At 48.9% G+C, this 22,088-nt stretch overlaps 1 protein-coding gene across 1 annotated transcript in view; it reads right to left on the reverse strand.

The window, feature by feature from the left end:
- The window catches only part of LOC137899406 (ankyrin repeat and SAM domain-containing protein 1A-like), a 31,064-nt gene extending 9,111 nt beyond the window's left edge, over positions 1 to 21,953 (reverse strand). Inside the window, exons 1-14 of the mRNA XM_068743444.1 lie at positions 21,772 to 21,953; positions 14,814 to 14,894; positions 14,553 to 14,709; positions 13,816 to 13,878; positions 8,892 to 9,188; positions 8,265 to 8,340; positions 8,047 to 8,148; positions 7,859 to 7,945; positions 7,564 to 7,733; positions 7,256 to 7,324; positions 7,065 to 7,200; positions 6,684 to 6,727; positions 5,778 to 5,871; positions 3,106 to 3,581 (exon numbers count right to left, since the gene is read on the reverse strand). Of these exons, the coding sequence (XP_068599545.1) occupies positions 3,106 to 3,581; positions 5,778 to 5,871; positions 6,684 to 6,727; positions 7,065 to 7,200; positions 7,256 to 7,324; positions 7,564 to 7,733; positions 7,859 to 7,945; positions 8,047 to 8,148; positions 8,265 to 8,340; positions 8,892 to 9,188; positions 13,816 to 13,878; positions 14,553 to 14,709; positions 14,814 to 14,894; positions 21,772 to 21,953 (2,034 nt within the window). The remainder of the gene's footprint in view (positions 1 to 3,105; positions 3,582 to 5,777; positions 5,872 to 6,683; positions 6,728 to 7,064; positions 7,201 to 7,255; positions 7,325 to 7,563; positions 7,734 to 7,858; positions 7,946 to 8,046; positions 8,149 to 8,264; positions 8,341 to 8,891; positions 9,189 to 13,815; positions 13,879 to 14,552; positions 14,710 to 14,813; positions 14,895 to 21,771) is intronic.
- Positions 21,954 to 22,088: the final 135 nt, after the last annotated feature.

Below are 22,088 nucleotides of genomic sequence, written 5' to 3' on the forward strand. Positions count from 1 at the left end.
TCGGGTGGGGATTAGAGAACAGGTGAGAAAATAGGTGGAGTAGATTTCCCCACAGAACAACACGAAATGTAAACAACCAGCAGGGCCAGAAAATAAAAGCCGACTGTGAGTTCAGGAGCGCATCGAGATGGGGGGGGGCAAAAAGTAGAACAAAGATGCGCTCGCATGAGTTACCCTTCAGAAGTTAAAACGCCGGCGAGGAGGAACTTCCTGCAGAGCACACTTAGCAAATAGAACACGTGTTGCATCCCGATCGAAGCGGCTTCACGGGAAACGCGATATCAAAAGGAGTGTTGGAGAGCATCAATTATTCTCCCGTTCAATTCATTCGCTACAGGGTTAGGGTTCGGGCGATGAGCCTCCAGCGGAGGAGCGTGGAATCGATACTCACAAAAAGCGCTTTCATACTGGATCGAAAACGGAGTTAAGAGTGGACTGGAGCCGAGGACGGCGACCCTCTCCTCCCGTCTGGAGCACCCCGTCTCCCTCTCCTTCCAGTTCAGTTTGCTGCCCCCCCCCCCATAACCCGTCTGATCCCAAGACTAAGGCCAAACCTACATTAGCATGCACTTTACATAACAGAACACGCGCACACACACACACACCTTCTCAAATGGAGATGCTGAGGCTTCATGCAAGTCAAATGTTCTTGACCTGAAACCAGAGGCAGCCTATCTAAGGGTGTGCGTGTGTGTGTGTGCGTGTGTGTGTGGCGCTAATACGATAAAAGCAGGCTGAAGGACAGAAAAAGGATGAAGGTATATTTTTAAACAAACTAGATTAAAGAAAGAAAGGGATGCATTTAAAGAGCGTGTTTAGCCCCCTTTTCAAAACCGCCACGCAGCTCGGTAGGAAGCAGCCAGTCGTGGCCGTCATGATGGCAACGGCGAGGAACACACCGAACCGGCGAGCAAACAGGGGACACGCCCAAACATCATTAAAGAGAGTGCAGGCGAGGTTACACCCAATCAAACTTTAACTACCCCCCTCCCCCCCCCCCTCATTTGTGATGAGCTCTATACACCAGCAGTGTGAATATTTCCATTCCAAGACAAGGCAGGCTTTATTCCCTGCCAAGGGAAAGGAGGAGACATTTCTGAGCTCTCAAGGTGATCGTAAGAACATGAACTCCAGCGGAGGCGAAACTTTTACTCGCTCTCATTTGGGAAATCTTGTCCCAAACAAAATCCTCATGACAAACACCGTCTTCTTCTTCAGAGACAGTCCTGACAAGCAGAGCGCAGCAAATCCTGGATTTTCAAGGTCCTCATCTCAAAACAAAATTCATTTCTCGGCTGCTCGATGAGGGAGTAAATAATAAGTCCCGTGGAATGAATGATTTAATTAAGGATTCATTGAGGACTTAAATCGACTCAGTGCATTCAGAAGAAATGAGGTCAGACCTTCTTTTAACTATTGCTGCGCGCTGAGGGCATCTGGGAAGAGCAGCAATCTCTAATTACAGCAATGCCGTAATGTTACTCCCGTCCTTAATCCCATCACGCTCCCGAGATGCTGCCTGAGGAGGAGAGGCGTTTGTTAAACCCAATCCTGACCGAACGAAGCGGCGGCAAGCGACCTTCAATCTAAAAGCAGAATTAAATGATCCAAGAACACACAACTGTTCCCAATGGTGACCTCATCGGACTGTCCAGCAGAGGGACGAGCGGCAGCATGATCTGCTTTTCCGTTGCGTCTTTAAACGTGAAGAGCTTTGCATGTTTGACTTTTAAAACAGACAATGAATTATAATTGTTGCAGAACGCCACACTGCGGATTTCAGGCTGATAAATCAATCGGGGCAGTTTTATCTGATGCAGCTGCATCACCAACAACGTCAGATTTGACCTAATGTCGAGGTCTGTTTGCAATAATCCAGAATAATGTGGCCATTATTCCTCCTGGCATCAATTTACCGTAATGTTAAAAGAACAAATTTAAAGTGAAGTAAATTACTATTAACTGATACAAAAATATGAAATATCTGAATCTGCCTAAAACATTTATTCTTTCTATGGCTATCCTTTGTGCCATTATTTATTTACATTATGGTTTAATAGTTCAATAAAAACATTTTTTGAAGTAGCTTTATGGCTCAAAAATAAACGTCTCCGTTTTCTTGTTGTGAATAACCAAAAGTACCAAATACCATTTGGTTCAAACAGCAGGGGGCGTAATCCACTTTTAACTTCACTCGCTCACACAGTCACGTTTTAATCTATTTAAATATGCACTCGTTTATCCTTTTTCAAAAATGTCTTCTGCAAGCTCATTCATAAAAAAAGAAATAAATTGTGTCTTTAACTCGGTATCGGAAATCGCATCGAATCGCGAGTTGAGCGAATAGTTGCATCCCGATTAGGAGCGCCATCCAAACCCGTGATTTTCTGCACGTGGAATTCAACGTGCAAATCGTCTCTGGTGCACAATGGTGCAGCGGTGAAGTCACGGTTTGTGAAAGAGATGCAGGTTCCCAACTGGTGGAATCAGGGAATGCCGACACTGCGATGGGAAAACAACTGAGTCGCTAGTAAATAGCTGGAGAGCTCGGAGAATAGAGCTCATCCTGCTGACAATGGGAGGACTGGTTGTCAGAGAATGGTGAAAAGGTGAAAGCAGGAAACGATGTTAATGGCTCAGAATAGTGCGACTGCATCCCGCTTCTCATGTTACGAGCTAGAATCACGCGAGCCGTGAATATTAAGACAATGACTATAGTGTGCAAAAACGCATGGCGGTTAACCAAAGCTGCAGAGGGGAAGGCGTCACCTTGTTTTTGTGTGTTGTTGTTTACACGCTAGGTCGTCTCCACGGAAACCAGGGGTGGTTTGAAAGGCCTTTTGCGAATGAAGCAGAGACAGATCTGCTGCTTGAATTGGCGGATCGAGAGCGGGGTATTTGTGGGCGTTCCCTTCAGAGTTGTTTTTACAGTTGATATTGAGCTTTTCATTCAATCGGGGTTGCCGACAAATGTCTGGTGGCTGCAGCCCCAAAAACGCACGTGGCTGTTTACGATGAGCTTCTCTGAGTAAAGACTTTCATCTCGTTGTTTTTTTAACAGATCCTGATTTTAAGCGTGGGCCCTAAAACGGGGCTCGGACTTACCTCGTCCCACTCGGAGGTGAAGGAGGGCGATTTCTCGAGCCTCTTCTTTCCAGTGCTGCAGTTGGAAACAGACTCGCTGCGGTTCCCCAGTCCTCCCTCCTCCTCGGTAGGAGGCGACACGAGCAGGTCCGAGTCGGACTTGGAGAGGCTGCGAGCCAGCTTCAGGTCCCCGGGACGCATCCTGACAGACGACATCGCGCCGGTCCCGGAGTCTCTGGGCTCCTTGTTCACAGTTGCGTAAATTGCTTTCGGGTCACAGTCTGTCAGGATGGCGGCCATGCTGGGACGGCTGGGTGGCGGCGCGGCCGCTACTGCCGCCTCCTTTACTTTGTTGGGCGTTCTCGATTCCGGCTGGCTGGGTGGCTGAACGGCCGGAACCCCGAAGGCCTCCTCGCGGCTGTCGAAGACGGGGGAGGATCCGTGCAGGAGGCCTGTGAACTGCTCCGGGACACCTGCTTCTTGATCCTGGCAGTTATCTAGAAAACGAGAAGGGACAAAGCCGGTTGAAGACAAGGGAGCAGCTTGTGAGGGCTGGAGAGCGGACCTGTAAACTGAGGGCTGATGCTTCGAGCGGGACTATTAAGAAGCCACCCACACAATCCCCGAAAACAGAACTGCAATTGTTTCCTACCAGGAGAGGAAAAGAGAGCGAGCGAGAGAGAGAGAGAGAGAGAGAGAGAGAGAGAGAGCGGGAGACCGCGTAGGTCGGCTTGAGTAATAACAGAATTCCAAACCCAGCTTGCAGCCCGTCCTACGACTATCTCTGCTCTGCATCCTGTGCGAGCGGCCTCACTTCAGAACCAAAAAAACCGACCCAACATCTGCTGCCAACCACAGAACGCTGGACGCATCCCATAATATACCGCGGAAATCTAACAAGAGCACTTTGGAGATAACAGAGAAGAGAAAACTGAAACTTGCAGCCGCCGCCGTCTCCGGTGAAAACAACTCCGTAATGAGACGAGCAGGAGCAATTAAAAGCAATTAGATTGCCCCCACCCCCCCCCACCCAGCTCCCTGAGGAGTTCTCACCCCCCCCCCCACCGAAGCCTCTTTCCCACAATCAAAGCAGCCACGGGATCGTGATGTGCAGCCCGGCAGCCATCTTCCTCTGCCGTGTGTTTTCTGGCTTCTAATTCTAGATCCTAATGTTGGCTCAGGAAAGGAAATGTGAATCATCCCGTCCTCCGGCAGCCACACTCCTGATAATTAGCCTCGTGACACATGGCGAAGGAGTGTGTGTGTGTTCTGAGAGTGTGTGTGTGTGTGTGTCTCCAGAGTGGACCGTCTCTGCCAGGGGGAAAGGGCCGGGGTGTTTGGTGACAGGGAATCTGGGGCAGAGACACCAGACCTGCAGCAACTCTTTGTCCGTCCTTCACAGGACAGTCTCCGCCTGTCGATCGGCATCCGTCGGGGCTTTGACATCCGTCAAACCTGCCGTGCTGTGAACATCAAAACGCCCGTCGACGTGCAAATTCGCTGTGACCTCACCCAGCTTCCTTTTACCCCGTCTCAGACTCCATTTGAAACGGCGCTTTCTTTACTTGAACATCCTGGAAACGTGTGTGTGTGTTTGTGTGCAACGAGAGGTGAGTGAGTCTACTCATGCACCCCCCCCCCCCCCCGTCTCCGGCATGTGAACACCCAGTGATCGCCAACATCGTTAACCCTTGAGGAGATCACCGCAGCACCTGCTGCTACGGTTCCGCGGTGGAAGATCCGATGTTATTGCAGCTCTCAGAGACGGGTGAGGTCATCGCTGAGGCGGGGACGCGTGTTTCGTTTGGCAGCGGCGGCTTCATATCTCACGGATGATGTCATGCTCGCTACGCACGCGTTGCTGCAGCGCCGGGGTTGGCCACCGCGCCGCTGTCTGTGCAGTCTGTATAAACGCCTATTCAATTGAACTCTTTGGGTCAAAGGTCGTATTACGTCTTAATGTTTGGGAACTCAAGTCTAGGGAGTGCACAAATGTTTCTGGGAGTGACAGTCAAGAAAGAAGGGAAACATTGACTGTGATTTTTGGTGAGTGAATCGAATGCATATTTTACAATGGAAAAGCCTCCATTATAAGTAAATGGGGAAATCCAAATATATATATTTTTTAATCCAGACGATGATTTTTTAAAATCAAGATCCTTCAGCAGTTTTTCCATAAACCTGCTAACAAAAAGACGCCGTCACAAACCTGACCTCCTCGGCGGAGGTAACAACGCCGTCAAAGCCGCCCGCCTGCCGTTCTTTTGTCTGCAGATCCTTTAGCAAAACATGTTTCAAATAAAGATGTGTTTCAGCAACAGCCCAGCGGCTTTCCTACCTCTGATCCATCCTTGACTGGAAGACGTCGCATATCCAGTTTTAAGCTTGATGTAACTCTGAGATGGGAAGGACACAGTCTGAACGAGAATTCTGTTTGTTCATTTGGAAAAGGAACGCCGGGGAATGTCGAACGCGCTGCTCTCAACGAGCCAGATTCGCTCGGCTGCTTGAGAATGCCAGCCGCGCCTTTCCAGGCAGCACTTAATCCAAGCGGCACGGCTCATATGCCTTTCTAGCGTCTCGTTGACGTCCTCCGGCTCGACTCTTTCCAAGCCCGACTGCGTCCTGGCCTGTCTTTCCGAACCCTCGGCACCAATTGTTGCTCCGTATTAGGCTACGGCGTTCCCACTCACCTCCTGGTGCCCGTGGACCCACGTGTCCAGGGAGGTGCAGGGTCTCTTTCGTGTTGTTCGGGGCTCTGAGTTCTTTCGGGGCGACGGGTTTACGCTGAGGTGAGGCAGAAGAAAAGAAAAAAGAGTTTAGTCATATCTATAAATCAAGATGTGGGTCCGAAGCACTTCCTGACCGTCACGGAGATGGAACCTGATTGATGGCCGGCGTGGCAGCACCGGTGGCTGTTTTTGTCGGCATCAGCAATTATGGGACTTAAGGCTGAATCTTACAGCACAGAGGACTCCATGCTGCTAACTGTTATTATGATTGGGCGTCTGAGGAGCGCACTTCATCTAATGAGTAAATAAAACACGTCTGCACTCATTGCGGGCAGCGGGCGGGGTCGTAGGTGGGCGGCGGCAATGATGCACGTCGCCGCCTGGACGATACATCGAATATGGCAACGCAATCAGGTGTGATGCGGCCGTAAATAAAGCAGGAGGGACTGAAAGGCTAATTTAGCTAAATGGTAACTATGGTAACTGCTGTCATCAAGTCAAGGCCATCTTTTTTGTCACACACACACATACAGGGTGGCAGTGAAATGCAGCCGGACCTGATCTCAAGGCTGCGCAACGCCCGTTTAACGGCAACAGAATCACCATGAAAAGCTAAATGAATTTCAATAAAGAGGAAATACAGACACTGAACATCCATCCTTGTGCAAGAGAATGGAAGGATGGATGGATGTTAGAAACATTAGACGGCTCCGCTATGCTTCAGATCTCTAATTCAAACAGCATCTGGGGTGCAGCTGTTCTCTGCAGCTACATCCATGAAGATTGGGCAACTGGCAGACTTTTAAAAAGAAGCACTTCCAAAAAAAAACCTGAACAGAGAAGGAGAAGGAAGAACGTGACGGTTACCTGAGGCAGGGCGCTATTGGAGGATCGTGTGGCGGCGCTTTCATCTGGAGAGATAGAAACGCACGGGTTAGGACAAAGACCGTCTTCATCCACTGAGATCAATGAGCCAAACACGTCCTCAGAAAAGGCACGTCTTTCCTAACAGCATCATCTATCCGCACAGGTGATGCAAACGTTCGGCTCCGTGAGCCTTTCTGACTAAGATGGAAGGCCTGAGGGGGATGGTAGTAAAACATCAACATGAACAGCTAGGGATCCAAATATCATAATATAATCCCATTTAATCCAATTACACGCGGTGCCACTCATCAATAGGAGGGTCTCCTCGTGCATAAACAGAGCAAGGTCAGCCTAACAAAGAAGCATTTCCCTCCTGGTTACCTTTATTGGACTGGGGCTCCTGGCTGGGTGGTGGGACTTTGGTCTGTGCAGTCAGCAACAATTCATACGTGTGATCCTCCTCTTCCTCCTCCACGGGCTCACCTTTCACGTCTGTCCTGCTATTAGTGTGCAGGGCCTGCAGAGGACGAGACCGATGTGGTTGCGTTCTGGGTTTTCTCATTCGTTTCTGCGTCTGTGTTCGCGCTCACCTCGTCCTCGTGACCGGGGCCAGGATGGGACGGGTGGGCTTGGCGATCTTTCTGCAGATGTTAATGAAGACAAGCTTTATTATAGTTACTAATAAATACATCAATTTATTATTGCAAGATTCAAGTGACAAAATCCGTTGCATGGCCTCTCAGTGCGGCAAGAAATATGCCGGAGAGGTTTGAGCCTATCGCCCCCTAGTGGAGACTAATCTCCTATGACTCTTACCATTGTTGCCTCTACGTGTGTGTGCGTGTGTGTGAGGGTGAACTTCAGATGAACGGCCACTGACCTTCCCAGCTTCACTATCTGGCCGTCCAGAATCCCTGTCGGAGGACTTCCCGCTGGTAAGGCTGTCCAGGGAGTGGCAGGAGGTGGCCTCAAACAGAGCCTCGTAGGGGCTCTCCTCCTCGGGCTCCGGGGCCAGTCCGGAGATCAACTCACTCACCTTCTCCAGGTCGCCTATAATCCAGGTGGCAAACGTACAAAAAAGATTTATTCGCGATGTGATAGACTATTATACTGAAATGTCCTGCACTGCTTCCTGTTTGAACACCCAGTCTTGCCAGTGGTTGGGGCGGTCTTACTTTTTTTTCGAGGGCTGGGACTCTCCTGAGGTGGCGGGATGGGCGGAGGGGGAAGGTCAATGTCGGGGGGGATTCCAGTCACGTGGCCTGTAAGACAAGACACAGGGACGTTGCATTACTCTCTGCCAAGTTTGAACTGGAGACGAAACTTCCCACCGCAGATCCTGATTTTCACACTCGGACTTCACCTCGGATGAGAGCAGCGATCTGTTTGCTCTTTTTGGAAGGCATGTCCTTAACCGTGTCCAGAGCCGTCAGGCCCTTCTGGTCAAGGATGTTCACGTCCATTCCTAGTGAGCGACACACAAGGTTCGCGTGTTACAGCTTCTTCTTCCTTTTTGGGGGGGGGGGGGGGGGGGCTAATGGCACCAATGTAGAGATATGCCGCATGGAACTGAAGTCTGACCTGCTTTCAGGAGCTTCTGGACCACATCTGTCTTTCCGAACAAGGCCGCTTCATGGAGGGCACTGCCCTTCTCCGTCTGACAAAAGAAACCAGAAGCACAAATGAAAACTACAGTATGAATTGGACTGAATTAAACCTGTAGCCAGAACATTTTATTACATTAAACTGAAGGGCTGGATTCCTGCCCACCGCTCCACGCCAGTCTACTTTCCTTTCCACTGACAATTATGTGCTTGAGGAATCAAAAGCATTTTCCAGTTCACGGGGCCACGCTAATAGAAACCTGCAGGACGCAAGGCCTGAGAGACAAGTGGACTGACTCCACGTCCTTTATTCGGAGAAAAGTAGGACAGAGCAAAGGGAAGAAAAAGAACCCCATCTCCAGACAGACAGATGGATGGATGGATGGCGTGGTCGATGCTACGGGGGGCCCACCAGGGGGAGCAAGCCCACCGCAGCATTTCCTTTTCAAGCTGAGAGCTGAAGAGTTTTACATTTAAGTGGCAACAGGAAGTGATGCAAGAACAGATCAGGTTCCCAAGCATGTGGGCCGTGGCAGCATCCTTATAAAAGACATGAGGATTAACACACACACACACACACATATATCTATGGACAGAAGCGAACCTCGTAGTTGATGTCCATGCCGGCGTGCAGCAGCACCTCCACCACGGACAGGTGTCCGTTCCGGGAGGCCAGATGCAGCGGTGTGTGCTTCTTGGTGTTGCAGCCGAGCAGGTTGGGGTGGGCGCTGAGCAGCAGCTTGACCACCTCCAGGCGGCCGTACAGCGCAGCCAGGTCCAGCGGAGTCTCAAACTTATTGTTCCTCATGGTGGGGTCGGTGAGCTCCTCCAACAGCAGCCGCACCACCTCGGAGTGGCCGTACTGGGCGGCGCAGTGCAGCGGCGTCTCGTTGTCGTTGTTCTGTTGGAAGGTGGTGGTGGGGGGGGGGGGGGGGGGGTTAAATAGGGAGCTACAACAGAGGAAGACAGCAAGAAATAGCAAGGAAGTGATATATATATGAAGTAAAGACGATTAGTAAGGAAGTTGAGTCAAGCAGGAGCAGGTGACTCATGGCGAGGGTCGGTCGGTCCGTGCGGAGTCGCCGCATTAGCAGATTAAAAAGTTTTTTCCGCTTGGAGAAGAGCATCACGACCGGCGCTCTCGACCTCTCAAGGGTGACCAGATGGGGCTTGTTTGCCCCTCCGGTTCTATGGTTCTATTCAGATATCGTGCATAGGTGGGCGTGGCCAGGAATGCCAACTATTGTGGCGCCACATGCTCCGAGTTTCAGTCATTCCAAACACGCAGAGCGACCTACAAAGGGCTGACAGTTGGCAGGAGAAGCCCCACACGGGTATACACGATGGCTGACTTGGGGGGGGGCTCCCAGAGGAGGGTGTCAGCTGTGCCGCCCCGTCGAAGGCAAAGCTATCATGTGGCGGTGGGGCAAAGGGGGCAGTTTCAGGCAGGTGCCAGGCACGTTCACAAAAGGCCCCGGCGCCAGATGGGATCAGCAGGTAGCGAGAGCGGGAGAAGGAGAGCGCGGGAGAAGGAGAGAGGGAGGATCGTAGCGGAAGAGGCAAAGCAGGTCACAGCTTGAGCAGCGAGCGCACAAGGAGGAGGAGCTTAAAGAAACAAAAACGACACCTGCCTGTCAAAGGAGAGGGCGCAGGGCGGCGGAGGAAAAGCACACGCTGGTCTCAACTGAACGGAACACGGACGGCTTCGAATGGCTTTTCTCTCAGCCGTAAACGCAGCCTGGGTGGTTTCTCAGTTTAACAATGTTCTCTTTGGAGAAAACCAAAACTCACATGCACTTGCACAATAATGGCTGAAATGGGGGTTGGGGGGGAGTGTGCCATCTTTCATTTGGGACGCACCGGTGCGTGTCTGAGGCAGCTTTTTAGAGAGATTTACTCCGGGTAGTCGGATGACTTCAGCCGGATGTGATTACATCAGCATGATTCGAGCTTCTCAGATGGATCTGCTGCTTCTACAGTTCAAGCAAAAGTAAAGCCACATACCGGTACAATGATTTACAGAAAACAACTAGATGTGGATGGCACAGGGCCCCGCCCCCTTTTATGGAAATTAGGCAAACCATGGTAATCCCTAGGGGGGGGGGGGGGGTGTCTTCCACCATAGGGCCTCTTCAGGAACTCCACCCCTGAACTCACCTCACATCTTTATTGTGTCTATAGTTTGCCAAACTGATTACCTGCAAGGCATGAAAGCCGGACTCGTGAGGGCCAGAACTATCAAATTAAATTCCAAATCTATATCTAAATTTCAGAATTTGGAGAATTTGGTGCAAAAACTTTGGTCTGCATTGTGGTACCTCAAAACGTCAGGAACACTAGAACTCGTTTATTCATTAAAAGCCAGGGGGAAATGCTGGATACACGGATAAAAGGATCAATTTGAAAAATACTGACGTTAAAAAAATTCAATCTCGTCGCTCGCTGCTGCAGGCAGAGTTTTGAAATCCAGACAGAGAGAAAAGCTGCGTTTGAAGTGATGATAAAATGCGTAAACACTAAAAATGAGGGTAGCCTGGTTCGAAGCTAAATTTAGCAGATGCATTTCCATTTCAAGACTACGCTCCACTGCACAGTCGAGGATATTCTCCTAAGGAGTTTCAGCATGAAGACTCCCTCTGTGAAGGAACAGGATCGGCCTTTCCTCCGCCGCTCCACCGCAGCCCACGTGAGCGATCCAACCGTCATGCGCTAACAAGACGGAGTTCTGACAGCTACAACACAAAAAAAAGCCTCCGATGACGAGCAGCCACGCCGGGAAGGAGATTAGAATTCACATGGAACAGCCCAGAACGACTTCCTGCCTGGAGCCAAAGTGTCGCTATGGAAATGCAGCCTTCAGCATCACAAACACTCATCCTGATCTAGACACCAAGGCATGTCCAAAAAAAAAAGAGATTAAGAAATCCAGTGGTGTCTGCTGCTGATTGATAACCCCCCCGCCCTGACCAGGAACATCCATTGTGTTTGGGTGCTGTAGGATATGCAGAGGGAGGGGCTGGGGGCTCATGAGCGGCGATGGAGAGATGATTTTATGATTCTTACAGCCCGGGGGGTGGAGACGGTAACGCGGTTTGACGAGCCGCATGGGGTCACGTGACGGCACTGGCTGGCAGCAGAGTGGGGAGGGGTGGGGGGGGGGGAGCGGTTACGTCAGCCCGGCCCCTGGTTGTGGTAGTAGTAGTGGTGGGTGGTGGAGGGGGGGGGCAGAGCAGCTGTTGCAGCTAGTGTGCCAAAGGGCTGCCCATGCTCGGCGCATGCCTGCCTCCGTCGCCAACGATCCAAGATGCCGCTTGCATTTTTGCACATTCATGCAAACATGCGAGAGGGTTAATTCATCATTTCATTCATTTTCAGTCTGCAAGAGGGAATTTTTATTGGAAATTCATCACAAAGTATATTCATATTTTTGTTAAGTGTCTACATTTTCTGATAAGACATCCTCATTTAGCAACGCATGACCACTTAAGTCTATATAACAAAGGCTATATAAATACAGATTTTATATTATTACAATTGGAATATTCTGGCTCACGATTGATTTTTTTTCTCCATATTCTACCGGATCTCGCTGATTAAATATAGAATATAGAACACACATATTCTATATTCAAATGCAATCAATAGCATTATGTGTATTCTTCCTTTTTTTATTATCTTTGATCTTATTTAGCTTTATTTATTCTTGTACTTTGTTTGGAGGGCTTTCACTTTGTTGCAATGACAATAAAGTCCTATTTTATGCTATTCTATTCGGCGAGAAACATTTTCCAAACACTGCCGAAACCTTTCAGATCTTATTGCTCCTCCTCCAGAAGCGAAGGGGCGAAATTGCAAATGCAATATGGATCAATTCTGACACTTGCGTTGAGTAAAAGACACGAAGATCAAACATCTCACCTTTTCTTTTATTGGATGACACGTAATTGATCTCTCTTGAGCATCAACATTATCTGGTTTGCCTTTGGTTCACGATTATGGCAGCCCACCCGGGTCAGAGGAGCTCAGCTACGCGTACATTTTTATTAGACGTGTGACCTATATATGAGGATGAGCGGTAGCGCGATGCGAGCCTGGCCAGACCGAGAGCTATATTCTATTAGAGTAATACTCGGAATGTATGGCAATTATATAAAAAGAGGTCACTGAAAACGTTCATCAAAGAGGTCTCTGCTTATTAATGAATAATAACGCTAATTAGACTGGAATGATGAGATTATGAAGGATAATATACTTTGCGGCATAAAATGAAATTATCTAGATATTTTTCTTTTTGTTTTCATTGCCTTTGAGTAGAATTCAGAAGATTATAAAAATGTTGAATTCTTGAAATTTAATGTCCGATTAAACGAATTCGACCCAGTAAAGACAGATTCCTCAATCTCCTTGAAGGGGGGGGGGGGGGTCACAGAACCCCAGTTGGTCACAAATTCTAAATGCCTTTAAATCCTCACGAGATACTTCTCACGTCTGTCTATCTCGCTCCACATAAGCCCCGCATCTATCCACTGGTTCATTCACCGCCAGCGCGCGACCCATAAAGCCGTGACATGGTTACTATGACAACGTCCCACCTCTCAACAGCAGCACACGCTTTCAAGCACAAACTGGAAGAGGAGGAGCGAAGATGCTCATTTACGCACCCGCAAACATGGCATGGAAATGGCTCTTTGATGCTGATGCAAAGAGACTGGTACATTGAAACGCTCCCATCCTGGAGTGTGATGAGAGGGAGGACAGGACCCCCCCCCCCCACACACACACACACACACACACACACACACGCACACCAGGGCCAGAGCATCAACACTGCATCTGTGGGTCTGATTTATTAATAACAAGGCTTCAATTATTCAGGCTCATGACCAGGTACTGGGCCCCAAACTTTCCTAAAAGTGTTTCCATTAAGACATCACCCACGATCTCAGCAGACCTCAGAGCTCGACACCAAATCTGCTGAACGGAGCAGCTGGAGAAAGCGAGCGAGAAGCTCGCTGCAGGAAAATAAAGCAAATTTACAAATTACCTTACTGCGGCGCGACGATGTCATCACTCTATTGCCACTGGGTGGCGCTACAGCTATCATTGAATTAATCTTTATGGACGACATTGCCGCGTTGCCACGGGTACCCAATAGACACACCTTTCTGTTATTACATTACCCAATCAGATGAATCACAAGCAACAACATATTGTTTTGTTTTTATTTATTTAACAAGTCTCGATGATTTGAATTATGAAAGTAGATATACCAAAAAAGGGCTCAAAGTGTACTGGGACTGGATGTGCTCATACACTCTGAACATTTTGAGGAACAAATTAATTGTTTCATAACTTAAGATAGTGTAAATGTGTGAACGAGGTGAAAGCCTGAGGACGGTGAAAATCAAAGCTTCCCCATAGCTCTGCAGCAGCGTGGCCCCAAGAGCAGAACAGCAAGCCAGCGCGACAGGGAAAGCAAAAGAATGGCTTCAGGAGGAAATGTGGTTTAGGCAGTGCTGTGTACACACCTTGGCATTAATATAGGGGTCAAAGGGCCCACAGCGTTTGAACTCTTTATGGTCTACAGAGCTCTGGGAGGGAAGAAGAGAAGATAGGCTGATGGTTTTGGTTCAGACAAGCAATGAACAACTGAATCGATGATCACAAATGAGTCAAACTGAATGAAAAAGGAGAGAAAAAACACAGAACTGAGTTAATGAACACAGATGTCATGAACAGGCAAGGAGAAATGACACAAAATGAAACATAGAGGCCTTTAGCTGTATCTCAGGAAGGCTCCTTTGATGAAACGGAGATGGTTTGGACTAAACTGGTGCTCATAATGGGTCATTTCTCCTCATTCAAAAAACAGGACAGGCCAAAGATGGAGCCGATCCAGAAGCCGTGTTTGCAGTAAAAGCAACCAAACAAAAAAATAATAAACATACGAGAAACGGTTAAAATGGTTAGGGCACACAAGCAAGTCTCACATTAGCATGGCGTCAAAGCACTTCGGGTATCACAGTGCAAGTCAAGCGTCGCGCTGAGCTCGGCTCAGAATCTTCATTCTGCTCAAACGGCAAAAAAGAGCCACGCCATGCTGAAGTCGGCTTTAAAAAAAATATGCACGTTGCATTTAGTTTCTAAAAACGGATATATTACGAAGCAAAAAAAAACTTCCTGTTAGTGTTGGCTAAACCGATTACAACTGTAATTGTGAAACTGGAACGTGTCTTATGATTGGCGGAACCTGCGGATGGCCGACCTGCTCGTTGAGCTTGGGATGCGACGGCCCCTGGTGAATGAGCAGTTTGACGATGTCTTTATCGCCCTTCCACGCCGCCAGGTGGAGCGGGTAGCAGCCCTTGTTGTCTGCGATGTTGGTCAAGGCCTCGTTTCGTAGCAGCACCTCCACCACTTCGCTGCAGGGCGGCGGCAAAAGGGCACAGGGCAGGTCAGAAAATGCCACTGGTGAAAACCGCCACTCAGAAATGCACCGGGAACGATCAATAGCTTGATAGTCTACCTGTGTCCGTTCAGGGCAGCGTGGTGCAGAGGCGAATATCCAGTGCTGTCCACACAACTCACATTGGGGCCTCTCCAGATGCTGTGTGGAGCAGAGAAAGGGTTGTTAGGCAGCAAACACACACACACACACACACACACGCACACTAACACGTACCAAACAAACACTGCCTATCCCTCTGTGGGTGCGCCTGATTCTGTCGTGATTTTTATCTCAGGGTCACGGACGCTAGCAGCAGTCACTCGACCTAGACGCAGGTGGAGGTGTGCATTTATGCAGTCTCTCTCTCTCTCTCTCCGAATCGGAATGATAAAGCACGGGCAAAAAGCGACGGCGGCGGCATCGAACCAGAGAAGCAGGAAGGAAAAGAATCGCTATCAGCGGCGGCCAAGAAGAGCTAATTATGTCTTGTTTACAGTAACTCCTGAGTATTCTGGGTTTTTATCTTATGGGGGGGGGAACAAGCAACAAATAACGCAATGGGATGGAGCCAAAAAAAAAAAAAAAGCCCCAAAGAGGACGCATGGCAATCCGGCACATCTCATTGGCTGGAGCTGAACTCAGCTGTCAGCTCAGCTCAGATTGGTTTGTTTCTTTTAATTTGCAAAGAGCACTGTGGTGAGGACGAAAGAGAGAGAGAGAGAGAGAGAAACGATAGAAGGGATGGAGGGAGTCATTTAAGAAGCTAAAGGACGCCTGGCGAGAGTGTGCGCCAGACACTGGGAAGCGAGGCTCTCTGAGAGACCTTAAAACATTCTAAATAAATCATGTGACAAGGAAATCCCAGGACCAGTGAACCAAATATCTGAGAGCAGAGTCATTAGGCAAGCCAAAAGGGAATGCTTGCAAAACCGCAGGGCCTCGCCGAGAATGAATCATGAATGGGAGAGAAAATGAAACGCAGCTTTTGATATATTATAGAGAAACTGTCTCAAAACCAACGCAAACGTAGTTTCATAAATCAGGACGCTATCCCGATCTGGGCTTCGATCCGAGCAAATCATCTTCATGAATAAAGACTTTTGGAGAGAATTCGGCAGCGGCGGTTATTAGAAAATATTTTTGCTGTTGAGAAAATATAAATGTCGGCTCCGGGAGCAGGACGCATTCGTGCCACGCGATATGGATTGAATTTGCTTCTTGAACGCAGCCTGTTTTTTTTTGTGGCAGTAATGGCTGTTTCACCCCCCCACCCCTGAAAATACATCTCCCATAATAGCTCTCAGAGCGGGGCCTGCAATTACGCAGTCAGCGTCGTCTCATTAAATAAGTGTCTTGGAGGGCCCTGCAGCCTGCAGAACGATGGGCCGGACAGATGCTTCGTCTCCATCGGCATCGTGCGTCTCTTCTTCCCGCTGCCTTCCTTGGACCCATCGCTTATTATCGAGAATATTCACAGCGGCCACTTAGAGTCAGCATCTGGAAGCAGGCCACGCCTACAACGTGACCCCCCCACCCCTAATCAACACAACGATGCCTCTTTTATCGGTCCTAGTTTCACTAAAGGGAATAAAGATGTCGGCTCGTTGCATTTCGTTGCGTCATCGTCACCGCGTTCACGTTTGATTGAAGCAGAGCCGCCTGCAGAAGCGGTTTTAAGTGCAGCCGATATTAAGTCCTCTTTTTTGGCAGCGTGGCACTCGAGGGCATGAGTCAGAGCGGCGCTCTGCAATCCACTTCATCCTCTTACTAGGGCTCACAATCAACCCAACCGGGGGGGGGGGGGGGCTCAGGGCCCAGCAGCAAGGCGGAGGGCAAAACAGAGTCGATTTGGATGTGGGAGAGGGCAGGACTAAGGAATTCCTTTTGAAAAGGCCGCGCTAATCCCTAATTTCCCAGAGGGAATATCAACAGGATGAAGCTTGTGTTTGAAAAAGATTCTGGTGGGGTGGGGGGCTTTATTTCTGTGACGTTACAAAGCCCGGACAGAGTGACAGCAGGAAGGATAATAACAATTCCGCTCTTTTATGCGTTCTCTACATTACTCTGCTGACGTGACACTGAATGCATATTCAAAAGTCAGTTTTGCAAATTTGTGGCTTTAAAAATAAATCTCCGCTGTGTTTTACTCCTTAGTCCAAATGTCATAGAGTTCAGTAGAACTCGCAGAACCAGGACCGAGATAATGTTCAGGAAATGTTGGGAATGTTACGGTGAATGCAACAATTTCACAATATCTGTGGTGGATCAAAACGGATAAATAAACATCACAAAATGTTTATTTATGGCACAGGTTTGAAGAAGATAAGGATCCAGATTCCTCTGGGCCCATTGTTATCGTCCACCCTATTAGCCGCCTGGCCAGGTCTGTCTGACCAGGGCACTGAGCCCCGGTAGTGACTGGCACATGTCAGCTTCCGTCAGTGATATTAATCCTGATTATGCATACCGCCTGAAAGGTTTTTTTTAACAAAAAAAAACCCAGCTTGAGTCTTCATGGCTCGTGAACACACTGCAGTGAGCGTTTCACGGAGCAACGTGTCACAGCAAGGAGGTGCAAAGGAACCATGTGCGCGCCTCCGGACGAGATCAGAGCAGTCCAAAGCGCTCCGGGAGAAACAGAACGACATGCAAAATGCTGGCGGAGGCTGAAAAGGTGGGACGAATGCAGTCCAGGAAGAAGGAAGAAAAGAGATCGGCAGGGGCGAGAAGAAAAAACAAACCTGCCTGGCAGCAACCATTTTAAGGCCTGTGTAGCGAGCGCATGTTGCATGTTTCTGACAGCACTTTGCTGCTTAGTCATGCTGAGGTCGATCCACCCCTTTGATCCCGCCTGCACAGATATCAAAGCATGAGGGAACTACGTGTTTTAAGATGTGGGCTAATTGGTTTCCTGTGTGAACACATTGAACGCGGTGTCATTACTCCGGCTCTAAACACGACGCGTTTGAAGTCTGGATTGGAGGCTGTTGTGGACCCGGCAGGCGGGCTTGGAGTCTGCTGAGCGCAGCAGAGCGGGAGAACAGGGAAAGACGCCGGGCACGGACCCGACAGATGAGAGCATCTGGGTCGAGGGGGGGGGGTCTGCTAAAAAGCCAGCCGACATACGTGTGAGGCCGCACAGGTCGAAAGGACGGGGCCCTTTCCAACAACTGGCCCCACACGGAGAGATGCAGCAGAACCTCTTCCATCTTATCTTCTGTATGTCTTTCTTTTTGTTATTGTAACGCCGGGTGAAATGCAGTTCAACGAAACAGGCCCAGAGACAGTCGGGACAGGCGACTGCGCTCTTGTCTTCGCGTTTGTGTCTGCTGGATGTCCTGCTTTTGATCAGAATGGCAACAAGAAATGCAGGAAGAGCAGAAGGAAGAGGACCGGATGTTAGCATCATTCTTGTAGCAGTCACGGAACCAAGAGACAGTAAAAGCATCTGGAATGCTTTTTTTCCCCAAATATATATATATATATATCGTAAATAGTTTGCTCGTTGTATTTGTCTGTTTACACATGAGATTTATTCCCTATTTCAGAAACATACCCTCCGTGAACTCATCAAAACACAGCCCCTGACCCACTTCCGCGTCGGCTATTATTAGCTCACCGCTACTAGGTCAAAGTAAAGATGAACAGAACTGCACAGAATGGACGCCACATTTACCAGCTGCTGTAGAATTTGTTCGCTGTTAAGCACCTTTCAACCTGCTTTCTCAGACTGTTCAAACGTAAACGTAACACACAGAGTAAAATGTGTGACAAACTCAGGCGCTCCTGGAATGCTAACACGGCGGTGGTGGATTTCCCAGCTGCCACTGCTCTCTCTTGGGTTGGACCCACTACAGTTTCTTCCAGCTCAGGGGTCAACAATTGATGAAATGCGATTGACGGACCTGCTGTCCAACCAGCCTTCAGCTACCGAGGCGTGACCCGAGGCGCTTGCCGGTCCTGCAAATGTGATTCGTATCTGCCTTGTTAGCACAAATGGCAGGCAGGAAGACAGTTTGCATAAACTTTGACAGCTAGAATGATATCCAGCTAAGGAGGGGGGGGGGTCGTCACGCTTCCCGCTGTGAGACTGTCATCCTGCATGCAATCCCAAGTCCTGCAAGTGCACCTGCACACTCAGTGAATTTTACATGCACAAAGATCCTAATGGCAGAGAGACGCTCCGGGGAGCTCGTGTTTTCTTTTTGAAAAGAGCAGTACGTTCTAGCTCTCGCGCGGCGGGTCTGCTGGGGATGAGCCGGAAACTGTGGATGCAATGTAAATGTAATAATGATCTGGAGCTGTGCAGAATCCTCTCGAAATGCTAGCCCCAGTCATAGCGCCCCGGCAAAAAAAAAAAAAAAATCCCTCGCTAGCATGAAGAGAATTAAAAAAAATACAAAATACAATAAATGCACCTGAATGAAAATGTGTTATTAAAAAGAGGCCTTTGTGAATTTTGCGAAAAAGCATTCTGATAAATGTGCAGGATAGTCTGAATAGGTGGTCTGATTATTTTTCTTTATTAACCTACAACCCCGGGGGCCAACATGAATATGAACAATCCATCCTTCTACACATTGTCAGTGGGACAAAGGACATGGCTGTGAAGCTGGGAGACAAGCCCTGGTCTGGCTAAGCTCTCAGAATGTCTGTCTGTCTGTCCAGACCTCCGTGCATTCCTCTGTTAATTTCCCCTCAGTGGGCCGACACGCTCTGCCCTGAGACTTGTCTTACATCCGGTTTGACCGCTGCAGCTGCCTGCGAACAACCCCGGCCAGGAAGTACTAGCAAAGAGCTCTTCCTGTAAAAAAGAAAACCTGAAAAATCTGCATAAACTCGGCAAGACTCGCTCACGCATCGCCGGTCGCCCCACGGTGGCACCGCGAACCCTGACCTTCCTGCTCACGGGAGCCCAGCCTTAGCGCGTTTAGGCGATAATGGGGTGCCACAGAACAAATGTTTTGGGGTGTCAAACACGCCGGGGTCAGTGTATATCCCGTAGTAACCGCTGGGATGCCAGCCTCCTGGGAAAGCAGACATTCCGGAGAGCAAAAGCGGTGCTGGCCTGGTTACAGAAACACCACAAGTCTCGACATGCATCCCATTCCAGAATATGAACGTCAAAAGTCTATTGGAGACATGAACAGCACCGCTTCAACGGAGCAGCCATGAGGCTGATCAGGTCAGATCTCATTTGCATACCCTGTGGTTTCATCTATACAGTAAACATGGGGCTGGGCGTGACTTCCTCCATGCATTCGGATGAATTCATCGGTGCCACGACTGGAGAGGCGACACTCCCAACGGCTGCAAAGCAACTAAAGCCGCACGGACCGTCTTATGCACGAAGGAGTTAATGTGCTTGTGATGAACAGGAGTGTGTCAACATGCGGAGATGCATACCTAACCCTCTCTGCGTGTTGATATTCTAAAACCAGCGCTGGGCTAAAACATGTTCTAGCCCCACAGATCAAATCTCTCCTGACAGGATTACAGGCCTGCGAATCCTGAATAGATGACAAACCGGTTACAAAGCATTCAATGCAGCTTGCATGACTGTAGCGGCGTGCTTCAAAGGGTTATGCAAATTAAGCCGACCATCATAGCCAATGACAGCAAGGCAACAGGGCTGCGCTTGCGGTTTGGTCGTTCACCCCCGTAAATGCACGTACGGGAGATTGTCAAGTCTAAACGCAGATTCACTGCCAGCCAACTGTAGCCAATCATTTCTCATGAGGTATCATTGCCAAACTGATCGCTCAAGTCCGGGGGGGGGGGGGGCAGCCCTGACAGGGCGACATCTCGGAATTGGATTTCTGATTAGTGGGGTTTAATGTAATTACATTGAGTACATTGCGCAGGCCGCAGCGAGTAAAACGGTTCGGCTTCACCTGGAGTTTAGCCGCAGACGGTGGCTGACACCGACCGGGCCCCCCCCCAGAGGGGCAATATTGAGTTCTGATTGACAGAGCATTCAGTCACCATTAAAGCAGTGGAGCTGCTCGGTGTCTATAGCAAGCCTGATCATGATGACGTTCACATTAATAAGTCTAAATGCTTTATTTCAGTTTTCACCATCAACATAAAAGATTTTTGTCTCTTTGGGTTTTACTTTGTGCGCTTCAGAATAACATCTTCCATCCCGAGGATATTCAAAGTCCGTGCTGTGTGTTCAGATAACATCTGTGGGAGAAAATGAAATGCTGAACTTATCTGATTTATTGTATCGAGAGTCTATATTTTATATGTATTTATTAACCAGCACCCCCTTATCTGCTGATGTTAAATGGATAGCACCTTAGAAGAAGATGGCCAGCCAAGCTCCCACTTCGTAGAAGTGGAAGGAAATGTGACGTAATTGTGTTATCAGACATTCTCAATGGAGAAGAAACACGGTGTAATTACAAGATACAATATATTACATTTTAGGGAAACGAGCCCTGTTCTGTGTGGGCCAGAAGTGTCAGGTACTGAACAGAATATTCACTTGGTGGTTCTGCTTTCACTAAATCAGAGCACCAAACTGATGAAGGAGCAGGACAAGAAAAAAGATCAAAAGAAAAAGCAGCTCGCATGAGGACTTCCTCCTGTCAACACCGGCTGATGAAACCTGCTAAACTGACACCTCAGCTCGAGCAAAAGGGATTTCCAAATATCGGATTGTTTCCACACAGCAGAACAATGCTTCCTAAAAAATAAAAAATAAAAAAATGAAAAGGATTCTGACAACAATCTTTTTATTTTTGTTTACCCCCCAGTGAGTGTTTAGATCTTAAATCAATTTATAACAACAATATATCTGTGTCATTTTGTTTCTGGTTTTATAAGGCGTGTTGCTACATTTACCTTCCAGGCCTGTTTATGCTTATTTACAGTAGAGCTGGGAGCTAACAAAGAAGCATGACGCGGCTGTTGGTTTAGCAGGGCACAGAAAGCATTAGCCTACTATGTCTAACCAGCCCAGGGTAGTTTAAATGCCCCATTATAGGAGGGGAACTGTTGCCCTTTCTCTCCGCCGGTTCTCTCCGCCTACCTGAGCAGGCTGGAGAGCGCGTGAGAGGACGCGCCGTGCCCGCCGCTGTTGCCGCTTCCACCGGTCCCGGAGGATCCGCCGCCGCCGGTGCCAGCAGACTGCCGCTTCCCGGATAAAAGCTTCTCCACCGCGGCCAGGTTTCCCGTCCGCGCCGCTTCAAGGAGTTCCTGCTCCTTGCCCATAGCGTGTCCCAGTTTAAAAAAGGAAAAGGGAAATCAAAGAGAAGGAGCGAGGGAGGAAAATACGAGGATCGCGGGAGCGAGATTCTCCCCCCTTTTCTCTCTCTCTCTCCTAACTTCTGGTTATCCTTTCGTACT

Source organism: Brachionichthys hirsutus, chromosome 2 (genome assembly GCF_040956055.1).
Source record: "Brachionichthys hirsutus isolate HB-005 chromosome 2, CSIRO-AGI_Bhir_v1, whole genome shotgun sequence".
NCBI lineage: Eukaryota > Metazoa > Chordata > Actinopteri > Lophiiformes > Brachionichthyidae > Brachionichthys > Brachionichthys hirsutus.